General features: G+C 44.3%; 2 protein-coding genes across 8 annotated transcripts in view; one reads left to right on the top strand and one right to left on the bottom strand.

The window, feature by feature from the left end:
* Positions 1-1,144: 1,144 nt before the first annotated feature.
* Positions 1,145-18,152, bottom strand: FDX2 (ferredoxin 2). 5 transcript variants are annotated; one of them, XM_069747075.1, is made up of 6 exons: positions 17,700-18,064; positions 15,139-15,320; positions 13,506-13,557; positions 12,649-12,755; positions 3,951-4,038; positions 1,145-3,055 (listed from the first exon to the last, which is right to left on the bottom strand). In XM_069747075.1, the coding sequence occupies exons 2-6, from the start codon at positions 15,305-15,307 to the stop codon at positions 2,899-2,901; spliced, it is 573 nt and encodes a 190-aa protein (XP_069603176.1). In that variant the 5' UTR covers positions 15,308-15,320; positions 17,700-18,064; the 3' UTR covers positions 1,145-2,898. The 5 variants fall into 5 exon arrangements, with proteins under 5 accessions (XP_069603176.1, XP_069603183.1, XP_069603192.1 ...); XM_069747082.1 differs by having other exon boundaries at positions 2,530-3,055; positions 18,056-18,152; XM_069747091.1 differs by having other exon boundaries at positions 2,530-3,055; positions 17,024-18,006.
* Positions 18,140-24,882, top strand: part of ARK2N (arkadia (RNF111) N-terminal like PKA signaling regulator 2N) — a 48,795-nt gene continuing 42,052 nt past the window's right edge. Inside the window, exon 1 of one of the 3 annotated variants that reach the window (XM_069747045.1) lies at positions 18,140-18,426. The gene's annotated coding sequence lies outside the window, so the exon portion shown is untranslated. The remainder of the gene's footprint in view (positions 18,427-24,882) is intronic. The other 2 variants (XM_069747064.1, XM_069747054.1) reach the window with 2 other exon arrangements.

The following is a 24,882-nucleotide window of genomic DNA, read 5'->3' as shown; positions in this document are numbered from 1 at the left end:
TCCTTTGGCCTCATGATTCTCCTTGGTCTGACATGCACTGTGAGCTGTGAGGTCTTATATAGACAGGTGTGCGCCTTTCCAAATCAAGTCCTATCAGTTTAATTACACACAGCTAGACTCCAATGAAGGAGTAGAACCATCTCAAGGAGGATCACAAGGAAATGGACAGCATGTGACTTAAATATGAGTGTCTGAGCAAAGGGTCTGAATACTTATGACCATGTGATATTTCAGTTTTTCTTTTTTAATAAATTTGCAAAAATTTCTACATTTCTGTTTTTTTTTCAGTCAAAATGGGGTGCAGAGTGAACATTAATGAGAAAAAAAAGAACTTTTTTTAATTTACCAAATGGCTGCAATAAAACAAAGGGTGAAAAAATGTAAAGGGGTCAACCCCTTCTGAGTTCCCACGCTTGGCCCCAATAAAAAAAACCTATACTCCTGTGCCGCTGCCGTTCCTGTGGTGTCGGCACTCGTGGTCCCAGGGCCCTTGTGCGGTTATGATGACACGTGACCCCGGCGCCCAATCAGCTCCGGCATCACTGTCTCCGCCTTCTGTTGAATTGAACAGGAAGTCAGAGATCAGCTGCAGCCCGGACTTCCTCTTCAATTTGTCCGAAGGCGGAGACAGTGACGCCAGAGCTGATTGGACGCCAGGGTCACGTGTCATACAACTGCACAAGAGCCCCAGGGATCGAGTGCCAAAACCGCGGGAACGGCACCGGTACAGGAGTATAGGCTTTTTTATTGGGGCCAAGAGTGGGAAATGAGAAGGGGTTATCCTAGTAGTGGACTACCCCTTTAATGTTATTTGTATTGAGCACGCTGCCTTCTCTTTATCTGAGTTTTACGGGGCGTTTTTAAATGTTTTTCCTTTAGTGTTGTGCATATTGATAACATTTGGATATATTTTTTGGACATTGTTTCTTTGGTACTTAATTAATAAACACCTATCTGAAGCATTTGGCAATGACCCACCCCCGCAACAATGTTGAGAATTACAAAAAGATTTTTCAATGTTGGAAAAATGCACCATATAGTGAAAAAGATTACAGGGGCGCGTATTGGTCACCTGACTGGCAGGTATACGGTGTATGAAAGCTGCACCTACAAAAAGGACGATGTCACTGTTATCTACCACTCGTCGTACTGCATAAAATAGCTTTATTCATCACCGTGACCTAAAAGTCTAAAACATGAAATAGTCAGTATCCATTCTGTCTAGCAGCCTCCGGAAATAATAGTCACACAATAGAGTTACACGTATTTAGGCATCCAGAGTATTTCTGTGTGATCCCATCCCCCGCACAGTCCCATCTGAGTTTCATCATGGCAGTAATAAGCCCTAAAAGAAAATTACGGAAGCGGAAGAGTGGATGAAACTGCACCAAATCTTATCCACCCCTACAGAATTTGACCTGCGGTGTGGATTTTAACTCTACGGCCGTTGATTTATGCTGCGGACTTTACCTTTGCTTTAAAGAAAAAAAAGAGGAGGGGGATATGTAGGCGGTTTTCATTGCTTTGATACATCCAATACAAACTAAGCAGCAGGGTTTACAACTCATTTTGAGTAAAATGCTAGCGTTTTATGTATGCATCTCCTGCGATCCAGCGGTCACGTGCTAATTCTACTTTTTCTCCAAATCACAGAGGAGGAGTGAGAAATGTGACTGCGCTTTTGTATGGTAAAAGGGAGGCCAGAAAGAGCCTCACCGTAGTGAAAGGCCTGAAAATCAGGGGGTGCATTTCTTTCATATCCTTTCCCTTAAAGAGGCCTTTTCCCAAACCTCTGCCACTCTCATCACATTGGTGGGGGAGGGGGGTGATATGGTTATTTTGAAAATTGGCCATAGTGAAAAATCATTGCAATAGTCCACATCCCCTTTAAGGTCACATATTAAAGAGAGTCCAGACCGGAGGGGGACATGTTAAGGAAGCAAGTGCCCTGGTTCGGAAACGTGGACCGTCCATGAGGGGTGCAATATGGGTAGGAATTGTGAAGGACACAAGAGGCGAGATAGAAAGCAGCATCAGGTTGCTCAGGCGCCCTGCCGCACCATTCACGGCTGTCCTTGTATTTAGAGTGTCAGGATGTCCATGCGACCAGCTGCTCCATGACACTTCTCCTAGTCACCGTCTTACTGCCAGCAGCGGGATCCACACTGATCTGACAGTTATCGCCTATCACTCTACATAGACTGGAATACCCATTGAATACTATTTATAAACGTTCCTACTTTACCGAGGTGGAATATTAAAGAGGTTGCCCACCTTTGAGGACATTTCTTTTTTTTTTTTTTTTTACTTAAATGCATGTATTTTTTTGGCTAAAATTATATTTGATTGGCTTGGTTTGGCTTTCACAGACTGCAAAATTAATCTTTGACGCAGTCTGCGGTCATAAATTAGGAGAAAAAGATAAAAGCTACAAACTCGCCGTCATATAATCTGAATGAACTCACTGATAGATTCTCAGTTAACTCATTCTGCTGCCAGCAATACAGAGTGTAACACAAAAACTAGAAATGGTGAAGAGTGCAGAATTATTATTAAATGAAACCACTGCATCCCCCCTAATAAGTGACCCTAAAAATGACCACTGTGTCTTATTGTATGAGCTGCAGGATGTTCCTATTCTAAGGCGTCTGCGGTAAATTCTGAGACGTCCAGCACTTTCCTCTTCCCGATTTGTGCGTCGTCGTCAGATAGTCGATCATTAGTCAGTGCGTAACAAAAAGGACTTTGGTTTAAAGGCAAAATGTCAGCTCTGGGGAATATAATGATGAAGGCGCCCCCTGGTGGATGAAAGAAAAACATCTTCCCCGGTCTGCAGAGACTTCACCGGCTACATCTCCCCTTGTGCGTTACGTTATGGATCAACCGTTTGGATCGTCCTCAGTGCGGCTTTGGCACGTGACCGTCCACGTAAAAGTTTCTAGTTATTTTAGGAAGCGTGAACTCTGCTCCATTCAGTTCTTTAGTGAGGATGATCTGGCATCCGAGTCTGGAGTTTTCTTGGAGCATCGGTGCCATGTCCAGCATGTCGTCTTCCCTGAAAAAGCAGAAAGACTGTGAGACGCTTCTGGCTAATGTAGATGGAGTGCAGTTTCACTTATCACCACTAGATGGCGCGGGTACAATGCAAGTCAATGGATAGTTCTAACCCCCCACTCCTCACCCACCATAACCATGAGAAATAAAAGGGATGCCGTGCTGTATCCTGATTAAGGGGCTTCTTGGCCACATGCCGCAGGGAAAAAGGGATGGTTGCATAGCAGAGTGGCCAAAAATACAAGGTCAGTGGGGGTCCCAGAGACGAGACCCTTAACGATTAAAGGAGTTGACCAGTACTTGCTACCCCCTTCTAACAGTTCTACTGGCCAGTCCAAAAAAAAAACAACAAAAACAATCCTTATCTACCAGACGAGTGCATTTCATCCAATCTCCTAACAGTCAAGTGACCGCTGCAGCCACTGACTGGCTGCAGCATTCACTATTCCATCTGAGCTACGGTGATCAGCTGATCGATGCAAGCCTGGCCTCTGAGGATCGGGTGGAAGCAGCAGCGGCCACTACAGGACAAATGTAGTATTACACCCTGACTTTTCAGAATGGCCGACCACGTAAAGATGTTGCGAGTCATCCAAGATGAACAGGTGGCCGTCCCAAGACCACCCGCCTCTATATCCCAATAATATCCAATCTCAGGACAGGGACAAATACAGAAGTGCAAAGGAAAAGTGGAGCAACCAATCAGATTCCAGCTCTTATTTATTAGGAGTTTTAGGTCTAAAAATGCAACTTAAAAGGGATTGTCCATGTAAAATTAAAAAAAAAAAAAAAAAAACAACGGGGGTCCGTTAATGGGCGTTTCAGGACCACTAGTCCACTTTCTCTCAGAGCTTGCTGGGATATATGTCCCCCCCGTATATTAATAGAAGAATTACCTTTCGTCCGGATCAGGGAGTTTATCGTAATGCTCGGTGCTGACGTACACCTGACAGGTGGAACAGGCGAGAGACGACTCACAGGCTCCTGTGTGCGACACAAGGTAGAAGCTAATGGATGAGAGCAAAAAAAGGGAAAAGAAACAAAAAAAAAGGAGCCGGACCATGATAAAAGCAGCAGAAACCAGGAATAATAAGGTAAATGCTGCAGTCAGTATGAGGCCGGCCGAAGCCAACTGGGTTACTCCAGCATACCACCACGTCACCTCTCCAAAGGACAACATGGTGACATAAGGGGGTCTGACTGCTCGGAAAAAATAAAAAAAAAGTAAAAAAAACAGATCATATTTACTCCAATATGGTATGAACATAAAAATCAGCTTGTGCCACAAAAAGAAAAAAGTAAAATAAATCAGCTCAATTAATAGAAAAAAAAACCAAAAAAATAAAGTTACAGGGATCAGAAATTGGCGACAAGCTTTTTTTTTTTTTTTTTTTTTTTTTTTAATTACTACATTTTTTTTTTTTTTTAATCCGCTAACTACTGACCTGCAGGATGACGCCACTGGGTAATTTTATTTCCAGCACAATGGATGCAATAAAAACGAAACCCACCCCCCAAAAAAACTATGGAATTTATTTATTTATTTTTCACCAATTTCATCAAATTTTTTCCCTAATTTTTTCACTACATCATACGATAAAGCAGACGGCGTCATTCAAAACTACGACCAGTCCTGAAAATAAAAAAAAAAAAATGAAAAAAAAAAGTTCTAGGTCGATGGAAAAAGAACCAGAATAGTTTCGCCTCTTCGGAGAAGGGTAGGAAAAAAAATTAAACGATGGCTCTGCTGATGCAGACGGCTCTGCTGATGCAGACGGCACTGACCGCTGAGCTCAGTGATTGGCTGCAGCAGTGACTTGTACTATAGTGGTCGCATCACTAGTGTCGTGGGGGAGGGCGAGCACCAGCTGGCTATGATCCACAATGACCTTTCACCCGTAGTGAGGTTATAGCCTACACCATATATACTATAGAGGGGATGGCAAACTCCAATACACAGAGGGACAAAATTTAAAAACTTGCACAAGGTCGTGGGACGACCTTGATATTTATTAAAAACATGTCTACAATGGAGGACGTTTTTCTTTATCATCAAACAGAACGATTAACTTTTTCATATGGAAACAAACTTAAAGGGGTTTTCCCAAGAACAAAGTACATTTTAATTAATAGATCCTAGAATAAAATATTGGAATAATAGAATACGTTATGTAAGAGCAGTAAAAGGCTAATGACCGAATGGCCTAATATAAATATGTAATAACAAAGGATAAAAACCATTGTATAATACACAGATAATAAAAAGTATGATGCCAACAAAAGTGCCCCCAAACAGTATAAAAACCCACAGTTAATTCCTCCACAGTACCCTCCACACGGTATGATGATCCTACTGTATCCACCTCCCTCAATCCCCCGACAAAGAATGGTGATCCCATCACAGTATGATTTCCAAACAGTAATCCACACACAGCCCTTTTTATGGTATAATGGGCCCCAAATAGTCCTCCATAAAGTATAATGGGCCCCACATAGTGCTCCATGCAGTATAATGGCCTCACATAGTGCTCTACAGGGTGGATAAAAATCAATGTTTTTTTTTTTTTTTTAAATCGGATTTTTTTGATTTAAATCGGATTTTTTTGATTTAAATCGGATTTTTTTGATTTAAATCGGATTTTTTTGATTTAAATCGGATTTTTTTCAATAAACTGCTTTTTGAGGAAAATATTTTACCATCCAAAGGTTCTTCCATCATGAGATAAAGCTGAGTTGTTTAACTCAGTAGAATAAAGGCTGTAAATGTGTAACATTCACAATGCCATGCTCTTCCAGAGGTTTCTGTGGGATTAGTGGGCAGTTTCTCTCCTATATTATCACAGACGCTCGCTTTACTTACGCAGTTCTCAAAACTGAATTTGACTCCGCAGAGGTCCCAGCCTCTTCTTCACAGCAAAAATGTTACAACATGAACAGAGTTTAGAAAAAGACCTTAATCCTATTGTTCTACAAACCTATGAATACAGAATCAACCCCTTCAGTGCCAAGTCCAAGAAGTTAGACAATATGTTTCTGATTGTTTGGAGTGGAATAGATCTGCACAACACAAGAAGAATGTGAATCTAAGTGTGAGGAGGAGGAAGGGCAAGCAGACAAGAAAATGAAAGTGAAACTTTGTGCACAATACTGCAGCATAGCCACAGACAGACAAGTCTGGATCTGTTTGTGTGTACGATCTGACGTTTATTACATTCTTTCCTTATAATGGCAGCAGGCCGTAAAAGAGACCCAGTTTGGGAATATTTTAATGAAGCTCCTTCGCCTATCGGTAAGACAGGCATGCGTGCAAAATGCAAACGATGCAACAAAGAGATGCAAGGCCTGGTGGCGCGAATGAGGCAACATCATGAGAAGTGCAGTGATGAAGATGACCAAAGAAACACTTCTGCACAGGCAGGATCTTCAGGTTGGTAAACATTTTTATTGAATCCTATTTCTAAAGACTGAACTGTCATGTGTGAGAAAAATTATATTTCTTATTATTACTGCATGTTACTGTCATTTGGTACAGTTATGAAGAAAAACAAATATTCCTTTTGGGGCAGGGGCAGTGATGTGTTGTGTACAATAAGCAGAAATTGTATAAACAATAAAATAACAGCATTGACTTTTTTTGTTTAGGGGAATTCATGGATTCTGGAAACTATCCACCTCCAAGATCACCATCATCCTGTTCTACAGTTTCAGAGTTATCCATCCAGGATAGTGCTTCATTAGCAGCAGCATCATCATCATCAGACACCCACAGCCACATATCACCATCACCCAAAAGGAAGAAAAAACCTTTACCTCCTGGAACCACCATAGATAGGTTTGTGATAAGAACTAGCAGATTAGAAAAAGAGTTGATTGATGAAAAAATTGCCCAGTTTATTTATGCAACGAACTCTTCTTTCCGTCTGACTGAGAACCCACATTTCATTAATATGGTTCAGTCACTGAGACCAGGATACAGTCCACCCAGCAGAGCTGATGTTGCAGGGAAACTGCTGGTTCAAGTGTATGACAGAGAAATGGAGCAATGTGCAACAGCTCTGGAGGGTAAAATTGTTAACCTAAGTATTGATGGGTGGAGTAATGTCAACAATGATCCTATTGTATGTGCTTGTATAACAACAGAAGAAGGTAAAGTCTTCCTTGCACAAACAACTGATACGTCAGGAAATGCACACACAGCAGAATACTTACAAGAAGTGGCAGTAAAAGCTATAACGACATGTGAACAAAACTTCAAATGTCTAGTACGCAGTTTGGTCACTGACAATGCTGCAAACGTATCCAAGATGAGAAGAGATTTAGAAGAGCAGGAAGGGAATACAAAGCTGCTAATAACATATGGTTGCAGTGCTCATTTGCTGCACCTCTTAGCCAAAGACTTAAGTGTTCCAGAAAAAGGCTAATGATGTTGAAATTGCTAAATACTTCCGTAATAATCATTTTGCTGCAGCAGCTCTGAAAAGGATGGGTGGAACCAAGCTAACGCTCCCACAAGATGTTAGATGGAACTCTGTGGTGGACTGTTTTGAGCAGTATATCAAAAACTGGCCTATTCTGATGACACTTTGTGAAGAAAATCGAGATAAAATAGATGGCACTGTCACGGCCAAAATCCTCAACATTGGGCTTAAGAGAAATGTTGAACATATGCTGAGCTTCCTGAAACCCATCTCTCAAGCTTTAAACAAAATACAGAAAAATAGCTGTTTTATTGCGGATGCTGTTGAAATTTGGAAGGAACGGAGTGAACACTTAAAAACAGAACTACACATGGACAGAATTAAATTACAAGCAGTAAACAAACGAATGGGACAAGCACTGACTCCAGCTCATTTTTTTGGCAAATATTGTCAATATCCAATATCAGGGTCAAAACCTAAGTGCTGAGGAAGAGGAGTTAGCTATGACATGGATATCCAGCAATCATCTATCTTTAATGCCAACTATAATAAACTTCAGAGCCAAGGGGGAACCATTCAAGAAATATATGTTTGCTGAAGATATTTTAAGGAAGGTCACACCAGTAAACTGGTGGAAGTCACTTAAGCGCTTGGATTTAGAGACTGTTCAAGTAATGATTTCACTTTTAACAGCAGTAGCTTCTTCTGCAGGCGTTGAAAGAATATTCTCTTTCTTTGGACTCATTCATTCTAAATTGAGAAATCGGTTGGGATCCAATAAAGCAGGAAAGCTTGTTTTTCTTTTCCAGATTATGAATAGGAACAAAGAAGAAGATGATGATGATGATGAAGATGACGACAAGTGAGCTACAGAGGACAGCAGGGACAGTAGTATTTAAGTTTTTCATGTGTCGGCTGGGCTGACAGTCTAAGTTTCTTATAATATATATATATTTTGTTTAGCCAAATTAGTTAACAAACATGGATGTTTGTTTAAGCAAATAACTTATGCTGTAATGTTGTTATTGTTTCAGTTGTATAAATCTATTTAAAATTGTTATTAAGGTCAGGATTATTTTTCTCCTTCCTATGTACAACAGAACAGTGGTGTCCAAATATGAATGATTAACCCATTAAACTGGGGAGAAAAAAGTAATATAAAAAGTGATTCTAAAAATCTTCATCTACTTGCATGTTAAAGTAGCAAGAACTAGTTTAGGTAGAAACTTTGATTTAAATCACTGATTTAAATCAAGCCTTACTGACTAGTGATATAAATCAGTTAGATTTAAATCAAATCCACCCTGGTGCTCCATACAGTATAATGGGCCCCACATAGTCCTCCATACAGGACAATGGCCTCATAGTGCTATACAGTATAATGGGCCCCATATAGTGCTCTATACAGTACAATGGCCTCCCATAGTGCTCCATGCAGTATAATGGGCCCCACATAGTCTTCCATACAGTATAATGGGCCCCACATAATGCTCCATACAGTATAATGTCCTCACATATTGTTCCATACAGTATAATAGACCCCACATAGTCCTCCATACAGTATAATGGCCCCAAATAGTGCTCTATACAGTATAATGGCACCATATAGTGCTCTATACAGTATAATGGGTCCCACAGTCTTCCATACAGTATAATGGGCCCCACAGTCCTCCATACAGTATAATGGCCCCATATAGTGTTCCATATAGTATAATGAGCCCCACATAGTCCTCCATGCAATATAATTGGCCTCACATAGTGCTCCATATAGTATAATGGGCCCCACATAGTCCTCCATACAGTATAATGGCACCATATAGTGCTCTATACAGTATAATAGGTCTCACACTGTCCTGGATACAGTATAATGGGCCCCACATAGTGCTCCATACAGTATAATGGGCCCCACATAGTCCTTCATACAGCATAATGGCCCCATATAGTGTACTATACAGTATAAGAGAATTAAAGGAGGTAGGTAGTGATGAGGCATTAAATAAATACAGAAAATTAAATAAATTCTGTAAAAAGCAAATCAAAGCAGCAAAGATTGAGACAGAGAGACTCATTGCCAGAGAGAGTAAAAATAATCCCAAAATATTCTTTAACTACATAAATAGTAAGAAACTAAAAAATGATAGTGTTGGTCCCCTTAAAAATAGTCTGGGTGAAATGGTGGATGAGGATGAGGAAAAGGCCAATATGCTAAATGACTTTTTTTCATCAGTATTTACAAAAGAAAATCCCATGGCAGACAAAATGACTAGTGATAAAAATTCCCCAGTAAATGTCACCTGCTTAACCCAGCAGGAAGGACGGCGGCGTCTAAAAATCACTAAAATTGACAAATCTCCGGGCCCGGATGGGATACACCCCCGAGTACTGCAGGAATTAAGTACAGTCATTGATAGACCATTATTTTTAATCTTTAAAGACTCCATAATAACAGGGTCTGTACCACAGGACTGGCGTATAGCAAATGTGGTGCCAATATTCAAAAAGGGAACAAAAACTGAACTCGGAAACTATAGGCCAGTAAGCTTAACCTCTACTGTGGGTAAAATCCTGGAGGGCATTCTAAGGGATGCTATGCTGGAGTATCTGAAGAGGAATAACCTCATGACCCAGTATCAGCACGGGTTTACTAGGGACCGTTCATGTCAGACTAATTTGATCAGTTTCTATGAAGAGGTAAGTTCCGGACTGGACCAAGGGAACCCAGTGGATGTAGTGTATATGGACTTTTCAAAAGCTTTTGATACGGTGCCACACAAAAGGTTGATACATAAAATGAGAATAATGGGGATAGGGGAAAATATGTGCAAGTGGGTTGAGAGCTGGCTCAGGGATAGGAAACAAAGGGTGGTTATTAATGGAGCACACTTGGACTGGGTCGCGGTTAGCAGTGGGGTACCACAGGGGTCAGTATTGGGCCCTCTTCTTTTTAACATATTTATTAATGACCTTGTAGGGGGCATTCAGAGTAGAATTTCAATATTTGCAGATGACACTAAACTCTGCAGGGTAATCAATACAGAGGAGGACAATTTTATATTACAGGATGATTTATGTAAACTAGAAGCTTGGGCTGATAAATGGCAAATGAGCTTTAATGGGGATAAATGTAAGGTCATGCACTTGGGTAGAAGTAATAAGATGTATAATTATGTGCTTAATTCTAAAACTCTGGGCAAAACCGTCAATGAAAAAGACCTGGGTGTATTGGTGGATGACAAACTCATATTCAGTGGCCAGTGTCCGGCAGCTGCTACAAAGGCAAATAAAATAATGGGATGCATTAAAAGAGGCATAGATGCTCATGAGGAGAACATAATTTTACCTCTATACAAGTCACTAGTTCGACCACACTTAGAATACTGTGCACAGTTCTGGTCTCCGGTGTATAAGAAAGACATAGCTGAACTAGAGCGGGTGCAGAGAAGAGCGACCAAGGTTATTAGAGGACTGGGGGGTCTGCAATACCAAGATAGGTTATTACACTTGGGGCTATTTAGTTTGGAAAAACGAAGACTAAGGGGTGATCTTATTTTAATGTATAAATATATGAGGGGACAGTACAAAGACCTTTCTGATGATCTTTTTAATCATAGACCTGAGACAGGGACAAGGGGGCATCCTCTGCGGTTGGAGGAAAAAAGGTTTAAGCATAATAACAGACGTGGATTCTTTACTGTAAGAGCAGTGAGACTATGGAACTCTCTGCCGTATGATGTTGTAATGAGTGATTCATTACTTAAATTTAAGAGGGGACTGGATACCTTTCTGGAAAAGTATAATGTTACAGGGTATATACACTAGATTCCTTGATAGGGCGTTGATCCAGGGAACTAGTCTGATTGTCGTATGTGGAGTCGGGAAGGAATTTTTTTCCCCAATGTGGAGCTTACTCTTTGCCACATGGGTTTTTTTACCTTCCTCTGGATCAACATGTTAGTGCATGTTAGGTTAGGCTATGGGTTGAACTAGATGGACTTAAAGTCTTCCTTCAACCTTAATAACTATGTAACTATAATGGGTCTCACATTGTCCTGGATACAGTATAATGGGCCCCACATAGTGCTCCATACAGTATAATGGCCCCATCTAGTGTTCCATATAGTATAATGGGCCCCACATAGTCCTCCATACAGTATAATGGGCCCCACGTAGTCCTCCATACAGTATAATGGCCCCATATAGTGTTCCATATAGTATAATGGGCCCCCATAGTCCTCCATACAGTACAATGGGTCCCACATAGTCCTCCATACAGTGTAATGGGCCCCTCATAGTGCTCCACACAGAATAATGACCTCACATAGTGCTCCATACAGTAAAATGGACCCTATATAGTGCTCCATAAAGTATAATGGGCCCCAAATAGGGCTCCACACAGTATAATGGACCCTATATAGTGCTCCATACAGTATAATGGGCCCCAAATAGAGCTCCATACAGTATAATGGCCCCATATAGTGTTCCATATAGTATAATGGGCCCCACATAGTCCTCCATACAGTACAATGGGTCCCACATAGTGCTCCATACAGTATAATGGGCCCCATGTAGTTATCCATACAGTATAATGGCCCCCACATAGTCCTCCATACAGTACAATGGGTCCCACATAGTCCTCCATACAGTGTAATGGGCCCCTCATAGTGCTTCATACAGTATAACGGCCTCACATAGTTCTCCATACAGTATAATGGACCCTATATAGTGCTCCATACAGTATAATGGGCCCCAAATAGGGCTCCATACAGTATAATGGACCCTATATAGTGCTCCATACAGTATAATGGGCCCCAAATAGGGCTCTATACAGTATAATGGGCCAAAATAGTGCTCCATACAGTATAATAAGCCCATATATTGCTCCATACAGTATAATAAGCCAATATATTGCTCCACACTGTAAAATAGGTACACATAGTGCTACATACAGAATAATAGCCCCATATAGTGCTCCATATAGTATAATGGCCTCACTTGGAAAAAAAAAATACTCACCTCACCTCTGCCCGTTCCCCCGCTGCTCCGGACTCTTCATGGTGTCATAGAACAGAAGTGAATGCTCTGTCTCAAACTATGGGAAAGTTCCTGTATTCTGGGAGAATAATGACGACCTTAGTCCGCCCCAGTTCTGGTGGAGGGTGACACATTTTATACGTACCTTCCAAGTCAATGCCGTACCTATGAGCAAGGTATAAGACACTTTCCCCGATCTTCCCTTTCACAGGGATTCTACTGCCTTCCCGGTCTATGAACAAGACATCCACCCTGTGGGGACACAGTATACGGAATATCAAGACTTTTACATACAACGTTACAACTTGGTCAATACTTTGTTAAGGATCCCGAGTTTCATCGCATTTTATACTCCATCATCTCCAGAGCTGAATTCATAATTCTGCTGACTTCCTAAGACTCCAGGGATGGCACCTGGCATATGTTTCATGTGTCGCTGCCGTGATTATCCTTAATAACTAAAGATCAGTAACAGAATGTAGAGTCTGGATGCCAAAGGTGGGATACGGACTTCCCTAATAAATGTACAGAAGCCTTTAAAGGCATTTAAAGGGGTTGTTCACCCATTATTTTTTTCATTTTGTAACCATCCAGAATGGCCTAAAATACTAACATATAATGGCTTTAATAACCCCCCGCGGCTCCTCTTCCATTGCTGTCCCGATCTCCAGACGGTCTCCATACTTCCCAATAGGCAGGTGAAAGATATACCGCTGTGGTCAATGATTGGCTGCAGCGGTCACAATCCTACCCTGAACCAACAACGTAAAAAAAAAAAAAAAAAAGCGGTGAGAAATTCTCTTTATGTTAACTAATTCTGGGTGGTTAAAGAAAAAGTTAATAAATCTGGATGGCGCAGATCCCAGGTCCTTATTAAAGGAGCACATGAACCAATACCACAGCACCTTTCCTCTACTGTTCCTCAGTTATTAATCCTGGGAATCTAAACTAAAACTATTACTATTCCTCCTGACCATTATTATTTTTTTTTTTTTTACTTACGTCTCCTCTATGGGCTCTTTTGCTGCTCCTTCCTCGTCTGCCTGGGAGTCGGCTAAAGAAAAAATAACTTGGGTTAAAATAAGTTATAAAATGCAGAATGATATCACAATGAGACGAATGCTTTTATTCAGTATGTATAATAAATATGAGAACACGTCTGCACTTAAAATTGGGTCAGAAAGTTAGCAGCAGAATTGCAGAAGCCATTTGTAGCCTGTTATGATCCGGTGACCTTGGAGCCGCATGAACCTTTCACTGGAGTAGGTGGAAACTATACTGACCGCAAATCCTAAACTAACACCGCAACTAGAAGTAGCCGTGGGGTGTACCTAACAAATCCTAGACACCTTGACACAGCCGGAGGACTAAATACCCCTATAGATGGAAATAGGAATTCTATCTTGCCTCAGAGCAGAACCCCAAAGGATAGGCAGCCCCCCACGAATATTGACTGTGAGTAGTAGAGGAAAGACACACGCAGGCAGGAAACAGGATTTAGCAAAAGAGGCCACTCTAGCTAAATAGGAAAGGATAGGACAGAATACTAAGCGGTCAGTATTAAAACCCTTCCAAAAATATACACAGCAGATAATACAAGAATTTCCACAATCTAACTAAAGACGTGGAACGTATATCTGCAACTCCTGAGAATCCAACAAGACTGAGTAAATACAGACAAAATCTAAGCTGGACAAGAAAAAAACAAATGAATAGCACAGAATTATAAAGCACACAGCATGTGTGCCCAAGAAACAAAAACCAGCCACTTATCTTTAGCTGATTTAGCAGCAAGGCAGGAGGAACAAGACAGAGATCCAAATCCTCCCAAAACCATGGACAACTGGCAAGGACTAATGAATCCTGCACACCTAAATATCCCAGTCAGAACTGCAATCAGCAGATACACCTGACCAGGACAACTCAGGGACTCAGGGACAACTGCATTACCACCTATAACCACCGGAGGGAACCCACAAGCAGAATTCACAACAGTAGCCGCTGCGGAGCTGTCGTTCAGTCACAGAGTCACCCAGGCTCTATAGAAACGCACAGTCCCTGCTCGCTGCTCCGCTCTCCGTGGCTCCGTCTATTAGGAGGACACTACTAGTTATACACGATGAGGGGAGATTATTTCTTCTTATAAGCAACAGTGTAAATATAGTGTCCTCAGTGGCAAGAAAATGTTCTACCTGACTCACAACCTGGGAGAGAATGGACCTACTGGGTCACTACTGGATTTGGCTCAGACTAAAGAGACGGGGGCACCGGCCCGTTCCGAGGGGATGGACTGCTGCGATCAGACATTTGTGATCATGGATTTTCTTACATGTAGGATAGGAAACAAACAATCATTTAAAAGGACGTTCTCATCTAATAAAGTTACAGGACTTGTCAGGTGAAACCAAGTTCTCCTAAATGCGGGCTGGTGATCACTTACTGATTGCCGGGACGCGCATCTATTGGCAGAACGGGGGACTTTCATACCACTGGAGCAGTGCGCACACCCTCCCGCCTCTCCATTCATTCCCCATGAGGCTGCCGAGCGCTGGTGGCTCCCAGGACGTTGGACCGCTCACCATTACACACTGATGGATTATCCTCAGATCCTAATACTCAGTAATACACATCTCACCTGTGGTCTGACGCGTTCTGGATCCGTGCGCATCGCTCTGTAGATTCCTTGGACTGTGCTGCCTAAAGCCTGCGGAGACCTGGGACGTCCTCCATGCTCCATTATTCCTGCAACACCAGGACGTCACACATACGGCTCTAATGCCTCTTCTCATCAGGGAGACGGCCATGTGCCCGACACATCTGGGGGAACAAACAGGTGAATGTCCTGATGCAGACGTCCACAAATCTACACTACTGGAAGACAGAAATTATTATAGATCATTACATTACTGATCCTGAGCTACATCCTGTATTATACTCCAGAGCTGCACTCACTATTCTGCTGGTGCAGTCACTCTGTACATACATTACTGATCCTGAGTTACATCCTGTATTATATCCAGAGCTGCACTCACTATTCTGCTGGTGCAGTCACTGTGTACATACATTACATTACTGATCCTGAGTTACATCCTGTATTATACTCCAGAGCTGCACTCACTATTCTGCTGGTGCAGTCACTGTGTACATACATTATATTACTGATCCTGAGTTACATCGTGTATTACACCCCAGAGCTGCACTCCCTATTCTGCTGGTGCAGTCACTGTGTACATACATTACATTACTGATCCTGAGTTACATCCTGTATTATACTCCAGAGCTGCACTCACTATTCTGCTGGTGCAGTCACTGTGTACATACATTATATTACTGATCCTGAGTTACATCGTGTATTACACCCCAGAGCTGCACTCACTATTCTGCTGGTGCAGTCACTGTGTACATACATTACATTACTGATCCTGAGTTACATCCTCTATTATACTCCAGAGCTGCACTCACTATTCTGCTGGTGCAGTCACTGTGTACATACATTACATTACTGATCCTGAGCTACATCCTGTATTATACTCCAGAGCTGCACTCACTATTCTGCTGGTGCAGTCACTGTGTACATACATTACATTACTGATCCTGAGTTACATCCTGTATTATACTCCAGAGCTGCGCTCACTATTCTGCTGGTGCAGTCACTGTGTACATACATTACATTACTGATCCTGAGTTACATCCTGTATTATACTCCAGAGCTGCACTCACTATTCTGCTGGTGCAGTCACTGTGTACATACATTACTGATCCTGAGTTACAGCCTGTATTATACTCCAGAGCTGCACTCACTATTCTGCTTGTGCAGTCACTGTGTACATACATTACATTACTGATCCTGAGTTACATCCTGTATTATACCCCAGAGCTGCACTCACTATTCTGCTGGTGCAGTCACTGTGTACATACATTACATTACTGATCGTGAGTTACATCCTGTATTATACTCCAGAGCTGCACTCACTATTCTGCTGGTGCAGTCACTGTGTACATACATTACTGATCCTGAGTTACAGCCTGTATTATACTCCAGAGCTGCACTCACTATTCTGCTTGTGCAGTCACTGTGTACATACATTACATTACTGATCCTGAGTTACATCCTGTATTATACCCCAGAGCTGCACTCACTATTCTGCTGGTGCCATCACTGTGTACATACATTATATTACTGATCCTGAGTTACAGCCTGTATTATACTCCAGAGCTGCACTCACTATTCTGCTGGTGCAGTCACTGTGTACATACATTACATTACTGATCCTGAGTTACATCCTGTATTATATCCCAGAGCTGCACTCAGAATTAATACAGAATAAGTAATACAATACACATTATATGGAGAGAAGTTTAGGTCTGCATGTGTTTGAATTCATGTTTTACAATAATTCACATTGCCCCCATCACCTGTGAGAGATATTATTAAAGGGACTCTGTCACCTGAATTTGGAGGGAACAATTTTCAGCCATAGGGGCGAGGTTTTCAGATGTTTGATTCACCCTTTCCTTACCCGCTGGCTGCATGCTGGCTGCAAAATGGGATTGAAGTTCATTCTCTGTCCTCCGTAGTACACGCCTGCGCAAGGCAAAATTGTGGAAGTAACTGCAGCAACTCAGCCACGAAGTGGAGACCCTGTAACCTTCCATTCAGGGGGGCGAGTGTTGAGGAGCAGAGGGCAGAAGAGTCACCAATGCTGACTCCATAACTGCAGAGTCCACACCTCCTCTGGTATAACTCCAGCACAGACACTGCGCCCCCTATGGGAGCTTCATGGCCGAGCAGCCGTACATCACCAAGCACAATGCTGAGATGGAGTGGTGTAAAGCCGCCATCACTGGATTCTGGAGGAGACGTGTCCTGTGCAGTGATGGATCACACTTCTCTGTCTGGTGTCTGATGGAGGGGTCTGGGTTTGGTGAAGGAGGACGTTACCCCTGACCGCACTGTGTACAGATGGTGGAGGAGGATAATGCTAGGGGCTGTTATCAGGGGCCTCTCCAGTGAAGGTGAATCTTAATTCTTCAGCACCAGACATTGTGGACAATTGTAGCTTCAGCTTTGTGGGAACAGTTTGGGGTTCGCCCATTTCTGTCCCCAGTGCGCAGGCTCCATACAGGGACCTCAGCCCCATCCAACACCTAGAATGGAGATTGTGAGCCCGGCCTCCCCCAACATCAGGGGCTCACCTCACTAATGCTCACATATTCCCGCAGACTCCTCCCAGCAGAGGCCTCCGGCGATGTCTCCGGTGCACGGGTCAGACAGTCTTTAGTGGTTTTCATTTCTACACTAAAACTGTATTTTTCCTTCTACGAACACCCCCCAAAAGTCCACATCATCACGTGACCCGAGGTGCAGACCCGGCTGCAGCAGGCGGAAGTGCAGTCACGTGACTCTGCAGGGACCCGCTCACTGTTCAATGGTCACTCTATAGCCAGGGAAAGGGACACAGCGCTCGCAGGGTGCAGCCCCGTCCTGACTACAGACAATGACGTACAACACGTAAAAAGGTTCTCAGACCCATAACCTACAGCACACTCACCCAGGAATCACTTCCGGTTGGGTACTTTGCCTCCTCCAATATGGCGCTGCCGTCCTTCCACGACGTACACGTCATCCAAAACCCGTATCGTCTTCCTGGACGGTTAATACCATGGAGTTGAAGACAGTCGTCCCTGAATGCCCTTTGTGGCGGAAGGTCCTCCGGCCCGCCCACTTACTGCAATTTAATTGGACAACGTTCTTGTAGCCCCGCCTTTCCCCTCTGCACCGGAAGTGACTGCCAGATTGGATCGAGCGGCAGTGCGATGACATCTTGGCGGAGCTAAGTGTCCGGCGGAGGCTGAGGCGGAGGGAGATGCTTCTGGCCGGCGCTGTACGGAGGAGTCTGGGCACTGACTGACTCCCGAGCCGGTGAGTTGTTCCGGAAGTGCGGGCGGCGCCAAGGCCTCAACCGGGCGGAGAGTGAGTGAGTGGGAGGATGACACAGGATGGAGGGGCCTGCAGCCCTGCACGTATACTGTGCGGAGACCTGGATGACAGCTGCTGCTCCCTGGTATCAGCCGCTTCTGCTACAGCACGCGCTCTATTACTCTCTGGTATCAGCCAGTTTACTGTTGGTTACATATCGGGTTAAGCCGGTGGATGCAGTGTTCTCTGTTATCAGCCAATAAAGCTTAGATCATTGGTGGCTGTAAGGCAGTATTCTCTGTTATCAGCCAAGGTAAGAGCTGACTGACTATAGGACAGACAAGTGTAGTCTGTTGCTCCCTGTTATCAGCCACTTCAGTTTAGGGGCAGGCGGATTACAGGGTGGTGATTCTTGTATAGGTAAAAGCTGACTATTGGACGGTCTATTGTTCCCTGTTATCAGCCACTGTGGCCAGAGTGAAAGCTGACTATTGGACAGTCTATTGTCCCCTGTTATCAGCCACTGTGGCCAGAGTGAAAGCTGACTATTGGACGGTCTATTGTCCCCTGTTATCAGCCACTGTGGCCAGAGTGAAAGCTGACTATTGGACAGTCTATTGTTCCCTGTTATCAGCGACTGTGGCCAGAGTAAAAGCCAGAGTAAAAGCTGACTATTGGACGGTCTATTGTCCCCTGTTATCAGCCACTGTGGCCAGAGTGAAAGCTGACTATTGGACGGTCTATTGTTCCCTGTTATCAGCCACTGTGGCCAGAGTGACAGCTGACTATTGGACAGTCTATTGTCCCCTGTTATCAGCCACTGTGGCCAGAGTGAAAGCTGACTATTGGACGGTCTATTGTTCCCTGTTATCAGCCACTGTGGCCAGAGTAAAAGCCAGAGTAAAAGCTGACTATTGGACGGTCTATTGTCCCCTGTTATCAGCCACTGTGGCCAGAGTGAAAGCTGACTATTGGACGGTCTATTGTCCCCTGTTATCAGCCACTGTGGCCAGAGTGAAAGCTGACTATTGGACAGTCTATTGTTCCCTGTTATCAGCCACTGTGGCCAGAGTGAAAGCTGACTATTGGACGGTCTATTGTTCCCTGTTATCAGCCACTGTGGCCAGAGTGAAAGCTGACTATTGGACAGTCTATTGTCCCCTGTTATCAGCCACTGTGGCCAGAGTGAAAGCTGACTATTGGACGGTCTATTGTTCCCTGTTATCAGCCACTGTGGCCAGAGTAAAAGCCAGAGTAAAAGCTGACTATTGGACGGTCTATTGTCCCCTGTTATCAGCCACTGTGGCCAGAGTGAAAGCTGACTATTGGACGGTCTATTGTCCCCTGTTATCAGCCACTGTGGCCAGAGTAAAAGCTGACTATTGGACGGTCTATTGTTCCCTGTTATCAGCCACTGTGGCCATGGTGAAAGCTGACTATTGGACAGTCTATTGTTCCCTGTTATCAGCCACTGTGGCCAGAGTGACAGCTGACTATTGGACGGTCTATTGTTCCCTGTTATCAGCCACTGTGGCCAGAATAAAAGCTGACTATTGGACAGTCTATTGTTCCCTGTTATCAGCCACTGTGGCCAGAGTGAAAGCTGACTATTGGACGGTCTATTGTCCCCTGTTATCAGCCACTGTGGCCAGAGTAAAAGCTGACTATTGGACAGTCTATTGTCCCCTGTTATCAGCCACTGTGGCCAGAGTGACAGCTGACTATTGGACGGTCTATTGTTCCCTGTTATCAGCCACTGTGGCCAGAGTAAAAGCTGACTATTGGACGGTCTATTGTCCCCTGTTATCAGCCACTGTGGCCAGAGTGAAAGCTGACTATTGGACGGTCTATTGTTCCCTGTTATCAGCCACTGTGGCCAGAGTAAAGGCCAGAGTAAAAACTGACTATTGGACGGTCTATTGTCCCCTGTTATCAGCCACTGTGGCCAGAGTGAAAGCTGACTATTGGACGGTCTATTGTTCCCTGTTATCAGCCTCTGGCCAGAGTGAAAGCTGACTATTGGACGGTCTATTGTTCCCTGTTATCAGCCACTGTGGCCAGAGTGACAGCTGACTATTGGACGGTCTATTGTCCCCTGTTATCAGCCACTGTGGCCAGAGTAAAAGCTGACTATTGGACGGTCTATTGTCCCCTGTTATCAGCCACTGTGGCCAGAGTAAAAGCCAGAGTAAAAGCTGACTATTGGACAGTCTATTGTCCCCTGTTATCAGCCACTGTGGCCAGAGTGACAGCTGACTATTGGACAGTCTATTGTTCCCTGTTATCAGCCACTGTGGCCAGAGTAAAAGCCAGAGTAAAAGCTGACTATTGGACGGTCTATTGTCCCCTGTTATCAGCCACTGTGGCCAGAGTAAAAGCCAGAGTAAAAGCTGACTATTGGACGGTCTATTGTCCCCTGTTATCAGCCACTGTGGCCAGAGTGAAAGCTGACTATTGGACGGTCTATTGTTCCCTGTTATCAGCCACTGTGGCCAGAGTAAAGGCCAGAGTAAAAACTGACTATTGGACGGTCTATTGTCCCCTGTTATCAGCCACTGTGGCCAGAGTGAAAGCTGACTATTGGACGGTCTATTGTTCCCTGTTATCAGCCTCTGGCCAGAGTGAAAGCTGACTATTGGATGGTCTATTGTCCCCTGTTATCAGCCACTGTGGCCAGAGTGACAGCTGACTATTGGACAGTCTATTGTTCCCTGTTATCAGCCACTGTGGCCAGAGTAAAAGCCAGAGTAAAAGCTGACTATTGGACGGTCTATTGTCCCCTGTTATCAGCCACTGTGGCCAGAGTAAAAGCCAGAGTAAAAGCTGACTATTGGACGGTCTATTGTTCCCTGTTATCAGCCACTGTGGCCAGAGTGAAAGCTGACTATTGGACGGTCTATTGTTCCCTGTTATCAGCCACTGTGGCCAGAGTAAAGGCCAGAGTAAAAACTGACTATTGGACGGTCTATTGTCCCCTGTTATCAGCCACTGTGGCCAGAGTGAAAGCTGACTATTGGACGGTCTATTGTTCCCTGTTATCAGCCACTGTGGCCAGAGTAAAGGCCAGAGTAAAAACTGACTATTGGACGGTCTATTGTTCCCTGTTATCAGCCACTGTGGCCAGAGTGAAAGCTGACTATTGGACGGTCTATTGTTCCCTGTTATCAGCCTCTGGCCAGAGTGAAAGCTGACTATTGGATGGTCTATTGTCCCCTGTTATCAGCCACTGTGGCCAGAGTGACAGCTGACTATTGGACAGTCTATTGTTCCCTGTTATCAGCCACTGTGGCCAGAGTAAAAGCCAGAGTAAAAGCTGACTATTGGACGGTATTGTTCCCTGTTATCAGCCACTGTGGCCAGAGTGAAAGCTGACTATTGGACAGTCTATTGTCCCCTGTTATCAGCCACTGTGGCCAGAGTGACAGCTGACTATTGGACGGTCTATTGTCCCCTGTTATCAGCCACTGTGGCCAGAGTGACAGCTGACTATTGGACGGTCTATTGTCCCCTGTTATCAGCCACTGTGGCCAGAGTGAAAGCTGACTATTGGACGGTCTATTGTCCCCTGTTATCAGCCACTGTGGCCAGAGTGAAAGCTGACTATTGGACGGTCTATTGTTCCCTGTTATCAGCCACTGTGGCCAGAGTAAAAGCCAGAGTAAAAGCTGACTATTGGACGGTCTATTGTCCCCTGTTATCAGCCACTGTGGCCAGAGTGAAAGCTGACTATTGGACGGTCTATTGTTCCCTGTTATCAGCCTCTGGCCAGAGTGAAAGCTGACTATTGGACAGTCTATTGTCCCCTGTTATCAGCCACTGTGGCCAGAGTGAAAGCTGACTATTGGACGGTCTATTGTTCCCTGTTATCAGCCACTGTGGCCAGAGTAAAAGCCAGAGTAAAAGCTGACTATTGGACGGTCTATTGTCCCCTGTTATCAGCCACTGTGGCCAGAGTGAAAGCTGACTATTGGACGGTCTATTGTTCCCTGTTATCAGCCTCTGGCCAGAGTGAAAGCTGACTATTGGACGGTCTATTGTCCCCTGTTATCAGCCACTGTGGCCAGAGTGATAGCTGACTATTGGACAGTCTATTGTTCCCTGTTATCAGCCTCTGGCCAGAGTAAAAGCTGACTATTGGACGGTATTGTTCCCTGTTATCAGCCACTGTGGCCAGAGTGAAAGCTGACTATTGGACGGTCTATTGTCCCCTGTTATCAGCCACTGTGGCCAGAGTGAAAGCTGACTATTGGACGGTCTATTGTTCCCTGTTATCAGCCTCTGGCCAGAGTAAAAGCTGACTATTGGACGGTATTGTTCCCTGTTATCAGCCACTGTGGCCAGAGTGAAAGCTGACTATTGGACGGTCTATTGTCCCCTGTTATCAGCCACTGTGGCCAGAGTGAAAGCTGACTATTGGACAGTCTATTGTTCCCTGTTATCAGCCACTGTGGCCAGAGTGAAAGCTGACTATTGGACGGTCTATTGTCCCCTGTTATCAGCCACTGTGGCCAGAGTGAAAGCTGACTATTGGACGGTCTATTGTTCCCTGTTATCAGCCTCTGGCCAGAGTGAAAGCTGACTATTGGACAGTCTATTGTTCCCTGTTATCAGCCACTGTGGCCAGAGTGAAAGCCAGAGTAAAAGCTGACTATTGGACAGTCTATTGTTCCCTGTTATCAGCCACTGTGGCCAGAGTAAAAGCTGACTATTGGACGGTCTATTGTTCCCTGTTATCAGCCTCTGGCCAGAGTAAAAGCTGACTATTGGACAGTCTATTGTTCCCTGTTATCAGCCACTGTGGCCAGAGTAAAAGCTGACTATTGGACGGTCTATTGTCCCCTGTTATCAGCCACTGTGGCCATGGTGAAAGCTGACTATTGGACGGTCTATTGTTCCCTGTTATCAGCCACTGTGGCCAGAGTGAAAGCTGACTATTGGACTGTCTATTGTTCCCTGTTATCAGCCACTGTGGCCAGAGTGAAAGCTGACTATTGGACAGTCTATTGTTCCCTGTTATCAGCCACTGTGGCCAGAGTGAAAGCTGACTATTGGACGGTCTATTGTTCCCTGTTATCAGCCACTGTGGCCAGAGTGAAAGCTGACTATTGGACAGTCTATTGTCCCCTGTTATCAGCCACTGTGGCCAGAGTGAAAGCTGACTATTGGACAGTCTATTGTCCCCTGTTATCAGCCACTGTGGCCAGAGTGAAAGCTGACTATTGGACGGTCTATTGTCCCCTGTTATCAGCCACTGTGGCCAGAGTAAAAGCCAGAGTAAAAGCTGACTATTGGACGGTCTATTGTTCCCTGTTATCAGCCTCTGGCCAGAGTGAAAGCTGACTATTGGATGGTCTATTGTCCCCTGTTATCAGCCACTGTGGCCAGAGTGAAAGCTGACTATTGGACGGTCTATTGTTCCCTGTTATCAGCCACTGTGGCCAGAGTGACAGCTGACTATTGGACGGTCTATTGTTCCCTGTTATCAGCCACTGTGGCCAGAGTGAAAGCTGACTATTGGACGGTCTATTGTTCCCTGTTATCAGCCACTGTGGCCAGAGTGAAAGCTGACTATTGGACAGTCTATTGTTCCCTGTTATCAGCCACTGTGGCCAGAGTGACAGCTGACTATTGGACGGTCTATTGTTCCCTGTTATCAGCCACTGTGGCCAGAGTGAAAGCTGACTATTGGACGGTCTATTGTTCCCTGTTATCAGCCACTGTGGCCAGAGTGACAGCTGACTATTGGACGGTCTATTGTTCCCTGTTATCAGCCACTGTGGCCAGAGTGACAGCTGACTATTGGACAGTCTATTGTTCCCTGTTATCAGCCACTGTGGCCAGAGTGAAAGCTGACTATTGGACGGTCTATTGTTCCCTGTTATCAGCCACTGTGGCCAGAGTAAAAGCTGACTATTGGACAGTCTATTGTCCCCTGTTATCAGCCACTGTGGCCAGAGTAAAAGCTGACTATTGGACGGTCTATTGTTCCCTGTTATCAGCCACTGTGGCCAGAGTGAAAGCCAGAGTAAAAGCTGACTATTGGACGGTCTATTGTTCCCTGTTATCAGCCACTGTGGCCAGAGTAAAAGCTGACTATTGGACGGTCTATTGTTCCCTGTTATCAGCCACTGTGGCCAGAGTGAAAGCCAGAGTAAAAGCTGACTATTGGACAGTCTATTGTTCCCTGTTATCAGCCACTGTGGCCAGAGTGAAAGCTGACTATTGGACAGTCTATTGTTCCCTGTTATCAGCCACTGTGACCAGAGTAAAAGCTGACTATTGGACAGTCTATTGTTCCCTGTTATCAGCCACTGTGACCAGAGTAAAAGCTGACTATTGGACAGTCTATTGTCCCCTGTTATCAGCCACTGTGGCCAGAGTGAAAGCTGACTATTGGACAGTCTATTGTCCCCTGTTATCAGCCACTGTGGCCAGAGTGAAAGCTGACTATTGGACAGT

Source organism: Ranitomeya imitator, chromosome 1 (genome assembly GCF_032444005.1).
Source record: "Ranitomeya imitator isolate aRanImi1 chromosome 1, aRanImi1.pri, whole genome shotgun sequence".
Taxonomy (NCBI): domain Eukaryota; kingdom Metazoa; phylum Chordata; class Amphibia; order Anura; family Dendrobatidae; genus Ranitomeya; species Ranitomeya imitator.
Note: the sequence above shows the minus strand (reverse complement) of the source record. Positions and strands in the feature narration are given on the sequence as shown.

Coding starts and splice junctions, on each gene's coding strand:
- FDX2 (XM_069747082.1), bottom strand. CDS start 15,307: ATGGCCGTCTCCCTGATGAGAAGAGGCATTAGAGCCGTATGTGTGACG. Junction 4,039..12,648: donor GTACGGCATTGACTTGGAAG/GTACGTATAAAA, acceptor TGTCGCACACAG/GAGCCTGTGAGTCGTCTCTC. Junction 3,056..3,950: donor CTCCCTGATCCGGACGAAAG/GTAATTCTTCTA, acceptor CTGCTTTTTCAG/GGAAGACGACATGCTGGACA.